Source organism: Galendromus occidentalis, unplaced genomic scaffold (genome assembly GCF_000255335.2).
Source record: "Galendromus occidentalis unplaced genomic scaffold, Mocc_1.1 scf7180000077384, whole genome shotgun sequence".
Lineage (NCBI taxonomy): Eukaryota > Metazoa > Arthropoda > Arachnida > Mesostigmata > Phytoseiidae > Galendromus > Galendromus occidentalis.
Genome location: NW_003805372.1, coordinates 443,151 through 457,462, shown reverse-complemented (window position 1 = coordinate 457,462; position 14,312 = coordinate 443,151). Strand labels below are relative to the sequence as shown.

The window sequence follows — 14,312 nt, the reverse complement described above, 5'->3', positions numbered from 1 at the left end:
CCCTGGCGTACGTCCTACTCAGGCGCTGGACGGACCTCGTACCGAGTGATTCCGGAACAGACGCTCGTACCACCACTAAACGATGACCGTTGCCTTCCTGAACACTGCAGAAGACGTAATCGGAATGGCGAATACCGTTGTGGATTCGTTCCCGCCAGACGATGCACAATCGGATGACAATTATCTTAATTATACCGGTGAGGTCGCGGAATTACTCTGCTCGGTACTCCCCCGCAAGAAGCCGGCTCGAGCTCCCGCCCTTACCGTGCGTGACCCCTGCGCGAATCAGTTCGCCGACTGACTGGAAAATTTCGCCGATGCTTCGATCTCTCGCTCTTCGCGCGCGAACAATCTCTTTTCAGTGCTGTATCGGAGCTGTTCGTCTTCCACCGCAGAAGACCCGGGCTGAGCTATTCTTTCTTCATCAGAATTCCTCGGATCTTCGGGGTCGCGCGCGGTGCCAGACCGTCTGACCGTTTTTCTTCTGCGTATACCTGATTCTCAACGAGCGGCAAATGTTTCGAAACTATCGTCTCGGGACGTATCGTGTGATAAAATTGTTTTTAAGCGTCAGCGTCTTCTATTTTAGAAAACTCCGACAATTGGGAACGACGAGTCAACAGCGAGCCGAATCGCGTAGCGAATACAGAACAGATCGTTTACGTCGATTCACACAAGACAACGACATCGTAGCCAACAAAGAAAACGTATCTCACAGTAGAAGGTAGGAACCGTTCAGCCGTCTCAGTCATACGCTCAACAACTGACTGAGTTGGTGAACGATGTTCTGCTTCCGAAGCGACTGGTCTCGGAGCAAAACCGGACGTATCGTACTTTGAGTACCCCTATTCTGGAGCTGACATCATTTCTCCTGCCTCGGCTGTGATGAATGAGAGTAAGGCTCTTCGGATAGAGTGATGATTAGCGCATGGTTGGCCGTTAACCCACTTCCCGTTTGATTCTAGCGTTTTCTAGCGTTGACTTAAGGTGGATGCGAAGGTGGTCGGATCGGGGAACTCAAGCGTTTTTTCTCGGTCCAGTGAAAGAAAATCCCGGCGTTATCAATTGCCGACACAGATGTTGCTGCCTTTCTTTCGGGCACCCGCTCGAGAACACAGAAAAGATCTCTGGAATATGGACTAGCCGGACCAGTAGTGTAACTGAACCGCGAACTCGAGTCTCGCGCGGGCATTCTCTCGTGGAAGATTTCCTCGACACCCTCGCAGTTTCCAAACTCCCCGAAGCGAGGCCTCCGATTCGGCGCAATCCGTCTGATGACTTGACGAACCCGCCCCATCTTCGTCATTAGTGGACAAGTCGAGCTGATGTCGCGCTTGTTGCTGCTCACATCATTGCGGTCGGCGCTGATGCCGTTAGGACCGTCTACGTAACTGGCCTCCGGCAAAAAAGGAAAAAATGACATTTTATGTGATGAAAAAATCATCTCTGACAACGGAGCAAACTAGTCGTGACCTAGACGTTGATGTGCGATGGAAATGTCATCCAGAATCTTAAACAGCGTCTCTTAGCTTGAATCAAGCAATTCGTAACATGAACTTGGCGGTAACGTCTCCTACCATTGACGAAAAAAGCCTCGGGTGCGGACGCTTGAGCTATTCTTGGTGTGGAAAGCGATTTGCTCTTTGTTTGGAGCTCTGAGTTTATGTCCGTGAAAAACTAAATTCATTTGGTACCGCGGGGAAAGCAACTTCAGTCTTAGGACCCGTCAGATTGCCCTGAGTTCGAATTCCGCCCTGAGTCGAACACCTGCGATGGAACCACGCATCATCTTGCGGGGGAAATGAGCGAGGAATCATCCCATCGATGTACAAGTCCTGGACGTTTCGGAACACAGCATGAGCTTATCGCCCGACGCTCGCATTTCCGAAAATGGACGGCGCTGAGTGATCGGAACTTATACATATATGTAGAAGTGCAGACAAGCGAGCCCATAATCCGAGAAAAGTTTCGGTTCCACGCATTTTAAAGAGATGGACGATAGAAGAGAGTTTTTTTTTTGCAAAAACTAAAACTTCCAACATTTTATTCACATCGGTCTTTGTCTTTCGTTGTCGTTTCCACTTCGTCGATTGCTTCAATCAGTCACATGTTCACTGCTGTTTTGTCGCTTTGGTGGAAAAATAAATATTTTACATCATTTCTCCTTCTGCCTCGGTCGGACTTACCCGACAGCGAATCATTCAAAGTAGTTTCGTTCGCAGTCGAACAGAGCCCGTCACGCATCCACGCACTCTCGATTATAATTATGTACAGAGAATCTACATCAGTTCGACCTAGGAAGTTATGCTCTTTCCGGGCTCTGATCCTCTTCTCGCTCGAATAACGCTCCTCAGTTCGAGTCGCTCTCCGTTGTGCATGTAAGAAGACCTTCCCCGAAACAGCCCTGAACAATAATCTCTCCCATAACATCTTATATACACCTCGCATCATGAGGTTTCGGGAAGCCTCCTCCTCCTCCTCTTGGAAAATCTTTTCGAGCAATCGCGGACTCGCATCGAGAATTCCCTTGCTCTAACACAGTCTTTGGACGCTCTGTTCAACACGGCTCGCTTGGCTCATCTAGGGTTTGATCGAATTAAAAATACACCGTTACGTCCTTGGGATTGTGTCTGACGTTCTGGTGGTAGGGCGCGACGCTCACATCGGGATCTAGGGCAGTTTCGTTGGCGAACTCGTCTTCCCAACTTAGTTTCTTGACCCTCCTGGGTATCGAACCCAGAGGCCACTCAATGCGACTTGAGTTCCCAGAGATCGGAAGTCGCGGCGTCCGGGAGTTTCCCGGAGGACGACTGACGAGTCTCTGGAAACCCTCATGAGCAACTTCGTGTTCACTCGTTGACCAGGTATCTTCTCGTTCATTGGTGAACATCGGGTTTTCTACACCTGGTGGCCTTTTGGGTCCGACTACTTTGTTGGGTTCGAGCGTGGGCCGGGGCGGCGGGCCCCCGTTGAGTCCATTGCCGTCGATCACGACCGGCAAGTGATTTCTGTATTTCTTGTTCTTGAGAATATAGAAGACCATTGTGATTATGATGAGGACGAGGATGCCCAGAATCACACCGAATGCCGCCGGCAGGATCAGCGCAGAGTTCCGGAAAAGACCGGACGCCGCTGCAGCGATTTCCGGAAGCCGAACGGTCACTAGACTCGTCGATCTTCGAGGTGGAACTCCGTTGTCGATGGCTACCACGATCATGTGCGACGTGACGTTAACTTGATCGGCGTTTTTCAGCCGGATTTCCCCACGGTCATTCACGTAGAAAGCGTTCGAGTTTGGGCCTTCGAGAGAGTAGCTGATTTTGTCATCTAGATCACCGTCGGTACACTTCACCTTGCCGACGAGTTCTCCTGGTTTGGCGTTGCTGGGCATAATGAAAGTGTACTGAGGGAATTCGAAGACCGGATCGTTGTCGTTTGCGTTGAGGATCGTGACATTGATGCGAGTGGAATCTCGGTCCTTGCCGTCGGTGACGAACGCCTTCAAAATGTACTCACGACGAACTTCGTAATCGATACTCTTCTGGAGGTAGATCTCGCCCTTGGCTCCCATCGAGAACGTGGCGACGTTGCGTTCGTCTTCGGCCACCAGTTGGAATTTGAGATTATTTTCCGTGGACTTTGTCGTTTGCAGACGCAGAATCACCTGACCAGGAGGAGTGGATTCGACCAGAGGTACGACGTATTCGCGTTGGAAGAACTTGAGCTCGTGCGGGAGGAACTCCGACGACGCTACGGTGAGCGTGGTCAACGAAAACTTCTCCTCATCGTTCCGCTGAGTGGCTCTAACAACGAGAACTATCGGAAGCTGTGTGTTCGGCGGAAGTTTCCGCGTGAGACTGACTTGAGCGGTGTAGGGATCAATCGCGAAATATGAATATTCAGCCCTGTTCGAACTGAGAGAATATTTCACCGGCGCTCGCAGACCCTCATCGGGGTCGATTGCCTGGATTTTCGCGGGAAGCACTTCGAGGGGCTCCTTGATTTTGGGATCCGGGGGCAAGTTCAACAAGTAGCGCTCGTGCAGGAAGCGAGGATTTTGATCGTCGGCGTCTACGACGTGGATCGTGAGATTGGTCCGGGAAACCATCGGTGGATTACCCTGATCCTGAACCCTGATGGTCACGTTGAACATCGGCGTCGTCTCGAAGTCTAGCTTCTCGACCAACGTCAACGTGCCTTCGAGGCTGTTCTCAAAAGCTACGAATTTGCTGAATTCCGATCGCTCGATGAAATACTCGACCGTCGAGTAGGTTCCGGGTTGATCGGCGTCAACTGCGCGTATCAAGCCCTGTGAGATTATGCTTCCGGGAACCGTGGCCTCCGACACGTTCAGAGAGTACGGAACTCCCTGGAACTTGGGCGCGTTGTCGTTGACGTCGGTGACGATGATACGTATCGGAATGGAGATCGTCAGGTCGTTTTGGGGAGCACAGACAGCTTCCGCGGTGAAGTCCTTCAGCCCATCCTCGCCCTCCTTGTCGAGTTTCTTCTGAAGTATGAGGCTCTTGTTCCTGAACACCACGGCGTCGGAGTTTTCGATCGTTAACGTTATATCCCTGCCGACGTCGCCGTAGACTTTGACCGCCCCGATTTCTGAACCTATGGTCAAGTCCTCGCTCACGGTGAACGTGACCGATGACGCTCCTGAAGCAAGATAACAGAAGTTATCCTTCTCCTGAGCGTAGCAGTCGGCCAGCAACGCGAGCAAGATCAAGCCCAGGGGTTTTCGCTTGTTGATCATGACGGTCTACTATCGGACGAGCCCCAACGGAAACTCTAAACCAGCTGGCGACATCCGTGCTACTCGCACTGAGAACAACGTCAACAACGAGTCATTCTTTCTTTTCACGAGCTCCTTTGTGTCGGCAGACTGTCTGGCTTGCTGGCTGAGCGGATAGCCGACCGAAAGGAACGTCCAGCAGACCGACCGGCGATAATAATTAAAATAGGGTCGTGAGCCGTTTCGCTACGCTGGCCTTGTAAGAAGAGGAGTTTGCGGATCGTCGCACTCAGGATTTTGACCCCTTCCTCCACCACAGGTGGGATGTGGTGTTTCGGGAGCGCGAGTCCTTATCGACAACTCCCTCAGAATTCGTCTTCTTCCGATGTAAGATCCTCGTTTCCACCCTTGTAGTCCAACGGGAGGTCGCGGAGCGCGATGAACACTAATCGATAAGATGAAGTTTTGGCACTTGAATGAGAGTCTGAGTAATCCTTGGGGTGGCACTTCACGATTTTCCTAAGCACTCTGAGAAATCATTCGCATGTATCCTCGGGAGAAAACTCGACGTAAACACGCAATTTCTACTCGTTTTGTTGGAACTGTTCTTCGGCTCACATGACAGACCGGTCGTGCACTTCGACAGATCGTTCTGCTGTGAATCATGGTCCCGCCACAACGAGTCCCCGTTGCCGCGGTGATCACGGTGAGAGAGAGCCTCGGGTCGAACGGCGCCCCCTAGCGTCGGAAGGAATCCCCGCATCCACTGAAGTCTTATGCGCGGCTAAGCCGTTTTTCTGTGTGGTTTGAGACCCGCGCAAAGGCTCGGAACGCGAGCACCGAGTCGTATGAACAAGAACAATCGACAGATCCGGATTCCCCCGCACGAGCCGAAGCTCTCCAGGAAGTTTTCCAAAAAGTATTTTTTCCGAGTGATCTTTGGGATTCAATGGCGCCAACGGCTTGTCCCATGGCCTATGAACAAAACTAATGCTCTCAACCGATAATCCGGCCGGTTTGCAGTTTGAGCACCTAAGTTCGCTTGTGCAAAAAAGAGCTTCCGGAGAATGCAGTAGAGGGACGATTGCTCGTCCGCAGCGGGACGCGAGTGTTCATCCCCATCTTTCTCCAGAGACGATCGCGGTTCGAGAGAGCGACTCCCCACGGCTCTCCGTTATTCAATCCAAAAGTATGGACTATCCTCCATGTGGATTTCTGGAGAGACCTCATGGAGAAGGAAACCAAAGTCCCGGATACGGAAAGGCACCGAAAGAACGAATGGACGATGTGTCGGTCCACTGTCGCCGAAAGCTGCGTACTCGGACCGTTCGGTCCCGAACCGGGCTACGTTCTCACGAGTCTTGCCGTACGCTTCAGAGGAGGCCTCTTTGTGAACACATGGCTCGTCTGTACGACAGACGTTACGTTCAGAGACAGGTGCTCCACCGGCAAATCCCAGCTTACTGATAGCTTTCGGACGGTACAGAAAGGACTCGAGTCGTCGGAAGCTCCCGAGCCGCAGGAATCGTATTGAGCTTTGAGGCTCATCGGATTTCCTTTCTATTCATCGATTTGCTCGGAAGCGATGGGACCTTCTAAATATTTCCTGCTAGTGATAAGTCCGGCCCGATTAATCGAGGGATCAGAGAACAAAAACGAAAGAGCCGCGTTCATTTCGGCTTTCGCATTGACTTCTCTACGCGATGGAAAATCTGTCGACATCCCTTGATCGTCGAATTAAAATACGGGCTGTCACGGAGCTCGCATTCCGTCCGTGACGCACCTTAATCGAAGCACTTTCGTTAAGTGCCTTCTCGATCGGACGATAGAAGACGTGACGGCTGTTGTAAATTTTCAAAAGGAAAACACATCAAATATCGCCCGCTTCCGATTTGATTGGTCTTCATATACGATCGGCGAACACAGCCCAAATGTTACGGATGGTCCGAGCAGTTTCCATTAGCGCCTCGGTGATTTTAGTGAAAGGGAGGATTTGGCAACCGTTACATTAGGCATTTTCTCGACGCGCCCGTAAAGGAACGGGTGACGATTATTTTTCTCCTGTGAAATTTCACGTATTGGCTCCGAATGTTCGCGGCGATGATCGAGAGCTTCCCAATCGAATATCCGGGCGATTGCGAGCGAGGTGCCTGCGCAGCACAAAGATCGCTGAAGGTGCATCAAACCCGAACCCCGAGGGAACCTGAATCCTCAGATCGGGCTGTCTTGACATTTATGACCAGTTTCAGTGCTCTTCATTTGATACCTTCTTACCAGTCGGTGGGAAAATTCTGCATTCTGAGTGCGCAATGAATGTCACGTGCTACGAGTAAATGTTCTGACATGAGATCAGTCATTATGACGATTGGCAAGTTGTCTTGAGATCCTAGACTCCATGAATGTGTGAGGCATTGGAGGAACTTCTTCCAAGAGGGGCCGGACAGGGACACAGGATATGACCATGGGGCAATTCGCAAAGATTGCTGGAAAATCGCTGAAGTTGTCCGCTCTCTACATAATTTTTACCGATCCGGCCCAACCACGACTACTGAAAAGATGGATAGAAAAGTACGTGAATTTGGCAGTGGAACGGAACGTACGGCCTCGACACAAACAGGTGCTCTTCAAGAACAAGCATCGCGTGAAGTGGCAACTCTTGATGAACACCGTGAGATTCAAATTTGTCTTACAATCGAGACGAACAAAAAACAATGACCACCGAATCGTTCTAAGGTGCTACACTTCAAATAAGATATATCCACTATTGAAGTCAGCATGTGTCCAGGGCCAAGAGGGCGACAGTTTTGAACAGGACGGTCTACCTCGAGGAAGCACGGAAGTCGCTCCTCGAGTCCGAGCCTATAGGTCATCGGCATCGAGATATATCCTTGACAGAATCATTCCGACTCAATCAGACGGTCGCAAAGGAAGATCAATTTTCCGGGACGGTGGCGGGAGTGAGGAGCCGCTGAGCCTGCATGCATCCAGGGGGCAATGCGACATACACCTCGGAGAAGTGAAAAAAAGAGAGTTTAGCCGATCCGCGCAGGTCGACGACCGCAATTTCACAAGCGAAAGTTCCCGGATAAAGACTCTACCTATCAGAGAACTAGCAATTACCAGATCCAATGGAACTGGTTCACATCGTAAACGCGTGGTTAACTGTGACCGAGGTCACGCTAGTCAACGTGGATGCAATTTGGAAGTGAGTGAAGCTTCGAACATAGATTCGTAAACCGACATCCAGGAGACGGATGAGTAGACGATAGCATAGTCTTCGAATGAAGCACGGCCAGAGAGGGGAAAGTCTGTCACGATCTGATTGAAATCTTCAAGCGCATCACTAAGCAACGGGAGCACTGGGCGAAGTAAGTCGGCCATTAAACTCACCTAATCGCTCCGAATATGTCATCAAGTCGCTTCCGACGTTGCGGTCTTGCCGACTTTCCCGGGGGCGTCTCCGCGAGATCATCCGGTCAGAGTCCAGAGTGTAATGATTTTCCATGATTCACAGGGCAATGGAGCCGTCGGTCCGCATTGGGACGTCGTGCCCTGCTCCTTAGTTCCGAGAAAGTTGCGGCCCCAGAGAATATTCTCGAAGGATACGATTTTCAGGTTTCGACGGGATCAGGAGACAGAAATGTACGATACGACTTCGGTGTGACGATCGAATTTTGATTCGTTCCGATTCTCCTCAGTGATCGGTGGCTCTATCCGGGACGTCTTCAGATCGGCGTTTTCCATCTCGATTCCCTCCCTTTTGAATGTTCTCCGGGAGAACTCGCGTGCCATGTGTCGAATGCGTTTTGAATTATTCATCGATTCGAGGCAGCAAACGTAACGAATCGAGAAAACCAATAAATATATATATTGAGCAAGGAAGCAAGAGGGACAATCGATCAATCGAATCTAGGAGCTCCCTGCTGCCCGCCACGAACGCAAAGGGGAAGAAGTCGAAGTTTTTCACAATCTGTGAGGATGAATCGGGGCGCGATTCTGATCATTTCAAACGTTCTTGTCACAATACGGACCGTACTGTCTCTTCATTTCATTTTCTCTGCGGGATTAGAGTTATGCGATGACGTCCTTGAGATCCCTCACGGTCTGTTGTGTCTGACAGCTCAGTCGCATTGTTTCTCGCTTGTTGCAGCTGCCGTACAATCCATACAGCTGATTACTATTTGACATGAAGTCATAGAAAACGCCATTACGATCAGGACCTGTGGCGGTGAGCCACATGGTGCACTGCGAACGATTCCGGCTGCACCCATTTTATTTCGGAGCGTTTAGCGGATTGAGGATCGTCAAGGTGGAAAATGCGGTAGGATTCGAAGAACACGCCTTCATTTACGCAAACGGTGGACTCCAGGCTACTCTGAGAAACCGAAGCACCCACGAAGCAACTGTTTTAGAAAATACAGGGAACAGCCCGCCTCATACGATGAGAAAACTTGAGATCAGAACTTGCATTCAGAGGCATAACGGGAAGCTTGCTTCAGCTGCATAACTTGACGAGCATTGGCTCACTTAGCCGACATAGATACGCGACAGTCGTCCGTCGGAACTGGACCAAGCATCCCTTGACGTAACATCGCTAAGGCGACTACAAACCCTGATTTACGGAAAAAACGAAGACGACCGTGCTGGTCATGGGATTTTTGTGATTCCGTCTATTTGCCCGGATGCGCGTGGAGTAGTCGGAACCCGAAATTATCGAATAAATACATAGAGCTAACCAGTGGAACAATGTCACCATGGTGGAAAGCTGAGCTGCTTCGCATCCGAATTGCAGTCGGCAACGACGTCGACGACAACGATGGAAAAGACGGAAAAAAGTAAATGTTGGTCGCGAGGACGATTGCGGACGCCTCAGCAGCGCCTTATCGGATCCGTCAGTCAGGGTAAGCTTTTCCCCATCGTACAAAATCGGGAGGCGGGCATGACGACTTGCCTTAGATAGAAAGCTGCTAATCACATGGAAGCCGCCTGGAGAGGAACTCAGGATCCGATTGTCTCCAGGCAATGTCTCAGCCGGAAGATAGATATTTATTTCCTTAAGATATTTCAACACGGACATCGGAAGCGAACTCCTGAGGAGGAATATTGAAGCGGCATGCGCAGCTGTATTCGGTCAATCTCTCTGTATTGGTGACCTGTTGATTCCGAGCGTTATTCCACATCGGCTGGACAGTTCTTCCATGAGTATCATCAACCTCCAATGTACAAAGCCCATTGTATGGAGAGGCCTCAGCGATCAATGACGATACGTTCGCAGCTACCCGGCAACTCGAACGCGAAAGATTGCTTGATAAGCATTTCTTTATTTTTCCCAAATCGTTCTTTCCTGCGATTCCGTTCATATATTCATAGATGTTGCGTATTATTTTGAGAAGCCACACCCGCGGAAGATTTGACGTCGAGAATGAACGAGCGGTCGCTCGGTCAGCCGTTCCTTCACAATACCTCCGCAAGTGATCCACACATAGAGCGTTCATAGAAACGTATTGAACTGTTTTCTGCGGCTGCGGCTGCTGCTGCTGCAGCATTAGCAACCGGAGTCAGACGCTTGCTTAGCGTCTCTGCGTCTGCAGAGACTCATTGGGCTGGCGTTTTACGAAGGGGCTGAATTCACTAACTCAAGGCTTGTTGCGTCACACTCACAGAAAGCTCGCTGCTCATTTGAATCTACGACAGGGATGAAGCCGAGAAGGAAAAAATGTCAATTAGACAAAGACGGATCGAGACTCAAAGAACGCCTCAGGCTCACTCAGGTCTGGTTCACGATGCTGGTGAATTATTATTTCACTGAATCAACAATGGGGTGATTAAATAAAAGCAGAGGAAAATTTTGCGAGACTCCCCCCGATCGGTTCCCCGCGCCCGGTCATCCCCACAGTTGAGAGCATGGCAGAAGAGCTCGCTGATGAGATCGCCATCGCCACGCAAGTCAATGATCCGAGCAGACCCACCTTCTGGAGGAGACAGTAGCTGCTCTCAAAATGTGTCTCGACCCGCTGCGTCCGAGGCATGAAAATGCTCACGTCGATGGGATTAGACAGGGATCCGCGAAGACGAATAATATCGACGCAATCAGATACAATTAGTGCGAACTCCACAATCTCATCGCGCGGGGCGGCAGCGATAAGTCAGTCAGTTGATCTGATTCGTTGTGTTTCGAATGGATGAGCCGAGTCTATCAACTTTGGCGTCGACGCCGATCGATGCTTCGATGAGTCGCTCGGTTGGCCGGGCCGAGCAGTGGACTGACCGGTCGACAAGCAGTCAGTCGGACAGTAAGAAAGACAGGCGACCATGATTGCTGTTGCGATCCTCATCATCATCGCGCAACAGCAGCTCCATCGTTCATTGAGTTGTGATGTATTGTTAACGGAAAACTTGTGCTTCCATCAATTTCAGCCTCCGTGTGTACTTGTGCGCGGTGCTGGAGTCGAGCCACCAATTATCCAATTCACTAGTACGGGGTGGCAACGGCTGTGGGCCGCGCGCCATTTTTCTCCAAATGAAGTCTCACTGACCAACGCGCATTCTTCGGCGTGTGGCTTCGTTGTCGTCGTCATCGGTTCCCATATCTGGTCGAAGGGATTGTTGCGTTTTGGCACGTCCGCTTACCAGCAAGGATTCGTCTCGACTGATGGAGGTATCCCGTCAATGATGCCCGCCTGTTCGCCCGTCCGTTAGTTTGTCGATCGTCGACTACGTGGGCCCTCGTCGTCTGTTCATCAGGGCATTTCTTCGGGTTCTGCCCCAGACATAGCTACTGCCCTGAAGAGGATCGTTTGATCTGCTTCGAAAACGGAGCATTTTCTCGCGCGGGTCGCCCCGAAGCAGACGAAGCGCTCCTAATCACGCAGCTACCGCAGCCAGATGCCTCTTGTCCTGGCTAGTCCCGTATCTGACGCCCATCACAAGTGGGATGAAGGTGATCTGCTTTCCTTTCAAGAAGCCCAAGCAGCGATCGCGTCATCACCAAGTGATGATCGTAGCAGGTTCGCTTGACGCGAATATTGTCCAAGGAACCACTTGCCCCAGTGTCGTAGGTTTCACCTTGAGATATGGTTTCATCAGAACGGTGGCCAGCTCAGTTCGAGCCGCCTCCTTAAAATGAAAAAAAAAGATGGTCGATTTAGATTCTTGAGCGCTTTGTACAGGCTTGGATTCCTTGGGAACGACTCACTAACCGACTCCTTGACGGACTAAGACTAAGCGGTGGTCGCAAAAGACCCGTTAAGCTTGACAACCATAAGGCCGAACTCTCGAGGACAAATCGGTCGCTGTGCTTCGAGCGCAAAAAGATTCCAGAATACAGAGACCTTACCACGTTGGTTCCCGAAAAAATTCAGGAGTAACAGGAAGGCATCCTCCCGTGCTCACTCAGGGAGGAAGAAAATACTCTACCTGAGCGTTTTCTGATACGACTCCTGATCGCCCCCCCCCCTCCCTGAGATCTCTCGCTCTTTGAACAATCGATGGTCGGATCATCTCTGCTGCGGCCCTACTTGAGCTCTTGATTAGACTCACTTCTGCTCTTACTCCACTGGAATTTACTGGAATTTAATTACCGTCGATTGTATTCAAAAATCGTCGCTAAACGCGTCCATGTATAATGGGCCCGACGAATTCGCTATTTTCCGCGCTCCTCGACGCACCCCCAAGTCCCGGACGGCAACGGTCAGGTGAGAAATTCAGGCTATACAACAGTTTGCGGAAACTGCTGTTTGTGCCTCCCTTGCGGGAACTTTGCTCTTAGCTTTCAGCGGAGGAAGCGTACTGTATAAATCATCGCGCCGTTCAAACAACGCAACGGTAGTCGAGAAAAATACGGGGTGGCGGAACCACGGGAAAATTAGACCATCATCGCAGAACGGCGAGGAAAAGACAAAGAGTAACGACATTTGCGTCAGGCCGGCGCTGCTGACTATCAACGATAAGAGTGATCCTTCGGATGGAGCAAACTTTCGAAAGTCGCAAAAGCCCGGATTCATTAGGATAGAGAACTTCGGAGTAGATGTAGTAGATCACAAGATATCAGATCGACGAATAAAATCATTGTGGTCAGGGGCCTATCGGAAGATCTATCGATTTGGGAGATACCTCGTCCATTCGGAAGCTTCCGCCTCCTTCCGCTCGACCAGGGGATGTGGATACGTGGATAGTGATCTAGAAAATACCCTGGAGATCGAGGAAATCTCAAAAGCTCCATACCGCCACTGTGAATAGGACTTTCCTTCACAGGCATCATCGCGGTTGAGCGATGAGAAAACTCATTCGGTGGCAGATCCACCCAAAACGACTTGACCTTGACACGCACCTTTGTGTGCGCTACTGGATACGCATGGGGTCGACCACTATAATCAAAAGGAGGGTAATGGTATCCACAGTACCCCAACCGCTTCAGAGTCTATCATGCTAAATGTGGCTTTCTGTTTGCCGGCAACGGAAACCCGCAATTCCTGAGACAGAAGAATTCGGCATGATTCGCTTAGAAGATTGAACGTGAGCGACAGCGGAGATTCTCGGAGAAAGTCAAGATAAACTGGGGGCTTGCGCGTCAGACGATAAACTTCCTTCCTTCCGGTCGGGCACCGAAGCTGCCTGAAGAGGACTGACCGGGCGTGATGTACTGTGCAGTGAGTATAGCACGGCGGAGCAAGGTTTTCCGCCCTGCATTCATATTTTCTCTTAAGAGAGATTGTCATCAAAAATAATCTTGACACCTCCCAGGCTGGCCAAAGGCTGTCAGACCAGCCAACCAGCTGAAGAGAAAATGGTGCGGAGCGAAAGTACCTCTGCCGGAAAACAATGATCTCGGATTGTCCGGAGCAAGACGAAAGCCACAATGGCTACTGTTCGGTGGAGCCATGGCGAGACCGGACACACCCTTGCTGGGAATCGTGGCAACAACTATCGTACACGTGGATAGACTTTGATTACGATCAATAAGCTCCAGCAATGAATGAGTGAATTCAATGAATGACTTCGACCGGGGAAGAGGCGGACGGGTTGATGAACCAGCGGAAGATTCTGCCAGCTGCATGAACGCCGATCGGGGAACAAGAAGCGTAGACAGTCTCATCATCCGCTGACGGTACTTTTTCCCGAACGATAGAATGAAACGGATCGTTGCAAATCTCTCCACAGAACTCAGTCCGACGACCCAATTGACGTTTCTGCTCCGCCGTCGTACAGCATCTGGGGCCGAGAACAGCATCTAGATCTTGAGTCTCCGAAGTGAATAGAAGAACTGATAAAAAACGCAGAAGCGACTGACTGAGAGGAGAACTGGCGTTATCCTTTCTTTCTCTATCAAAGAGACTGACGGGAAGGCTGACGAACGGAATCCGATATCCGTACACAACGGTAGTTTATCCGAGATGTTCCGTATTTTATGCTCCGAGGAATTCGGACGATAAAACGAGAGGAGGTATTAGGCATTTAACAGAGGAAAGACGACAACTACCCTCCTTAGATTTTATTGTTCCCATGCCCGGAATCGCAAAAGCTTTTATGAGAACAACAGCGATTTTTCGCGTCGAACTGATGCTGGAACTTC

The 14,312-nt window shown here is 50.6% G+C and overlaps 1 protein-coding gene across 1 annotated transcript; it reads right to left on the bottom strand.

Moving 5' to 3' along the window:
• Positions 1-2,596: 2,596 nt before the first annotated feature.
• On the bottom strand, positions 2,597-4,762 carry Cad96Cb (protocadherin Fat 4-like Cad96Ca). Its single transcript, XM_003742415.1, has one exon. It carries the CDS (start codon positions 4,760-4,762, stop codon positions 2,597-2,599), a length of 2,166 nt encoding a protein of 721 aa, XP_003742463.1.
• Positions 4,763-14,312: the final 9,550 nt, after the last annotated feature.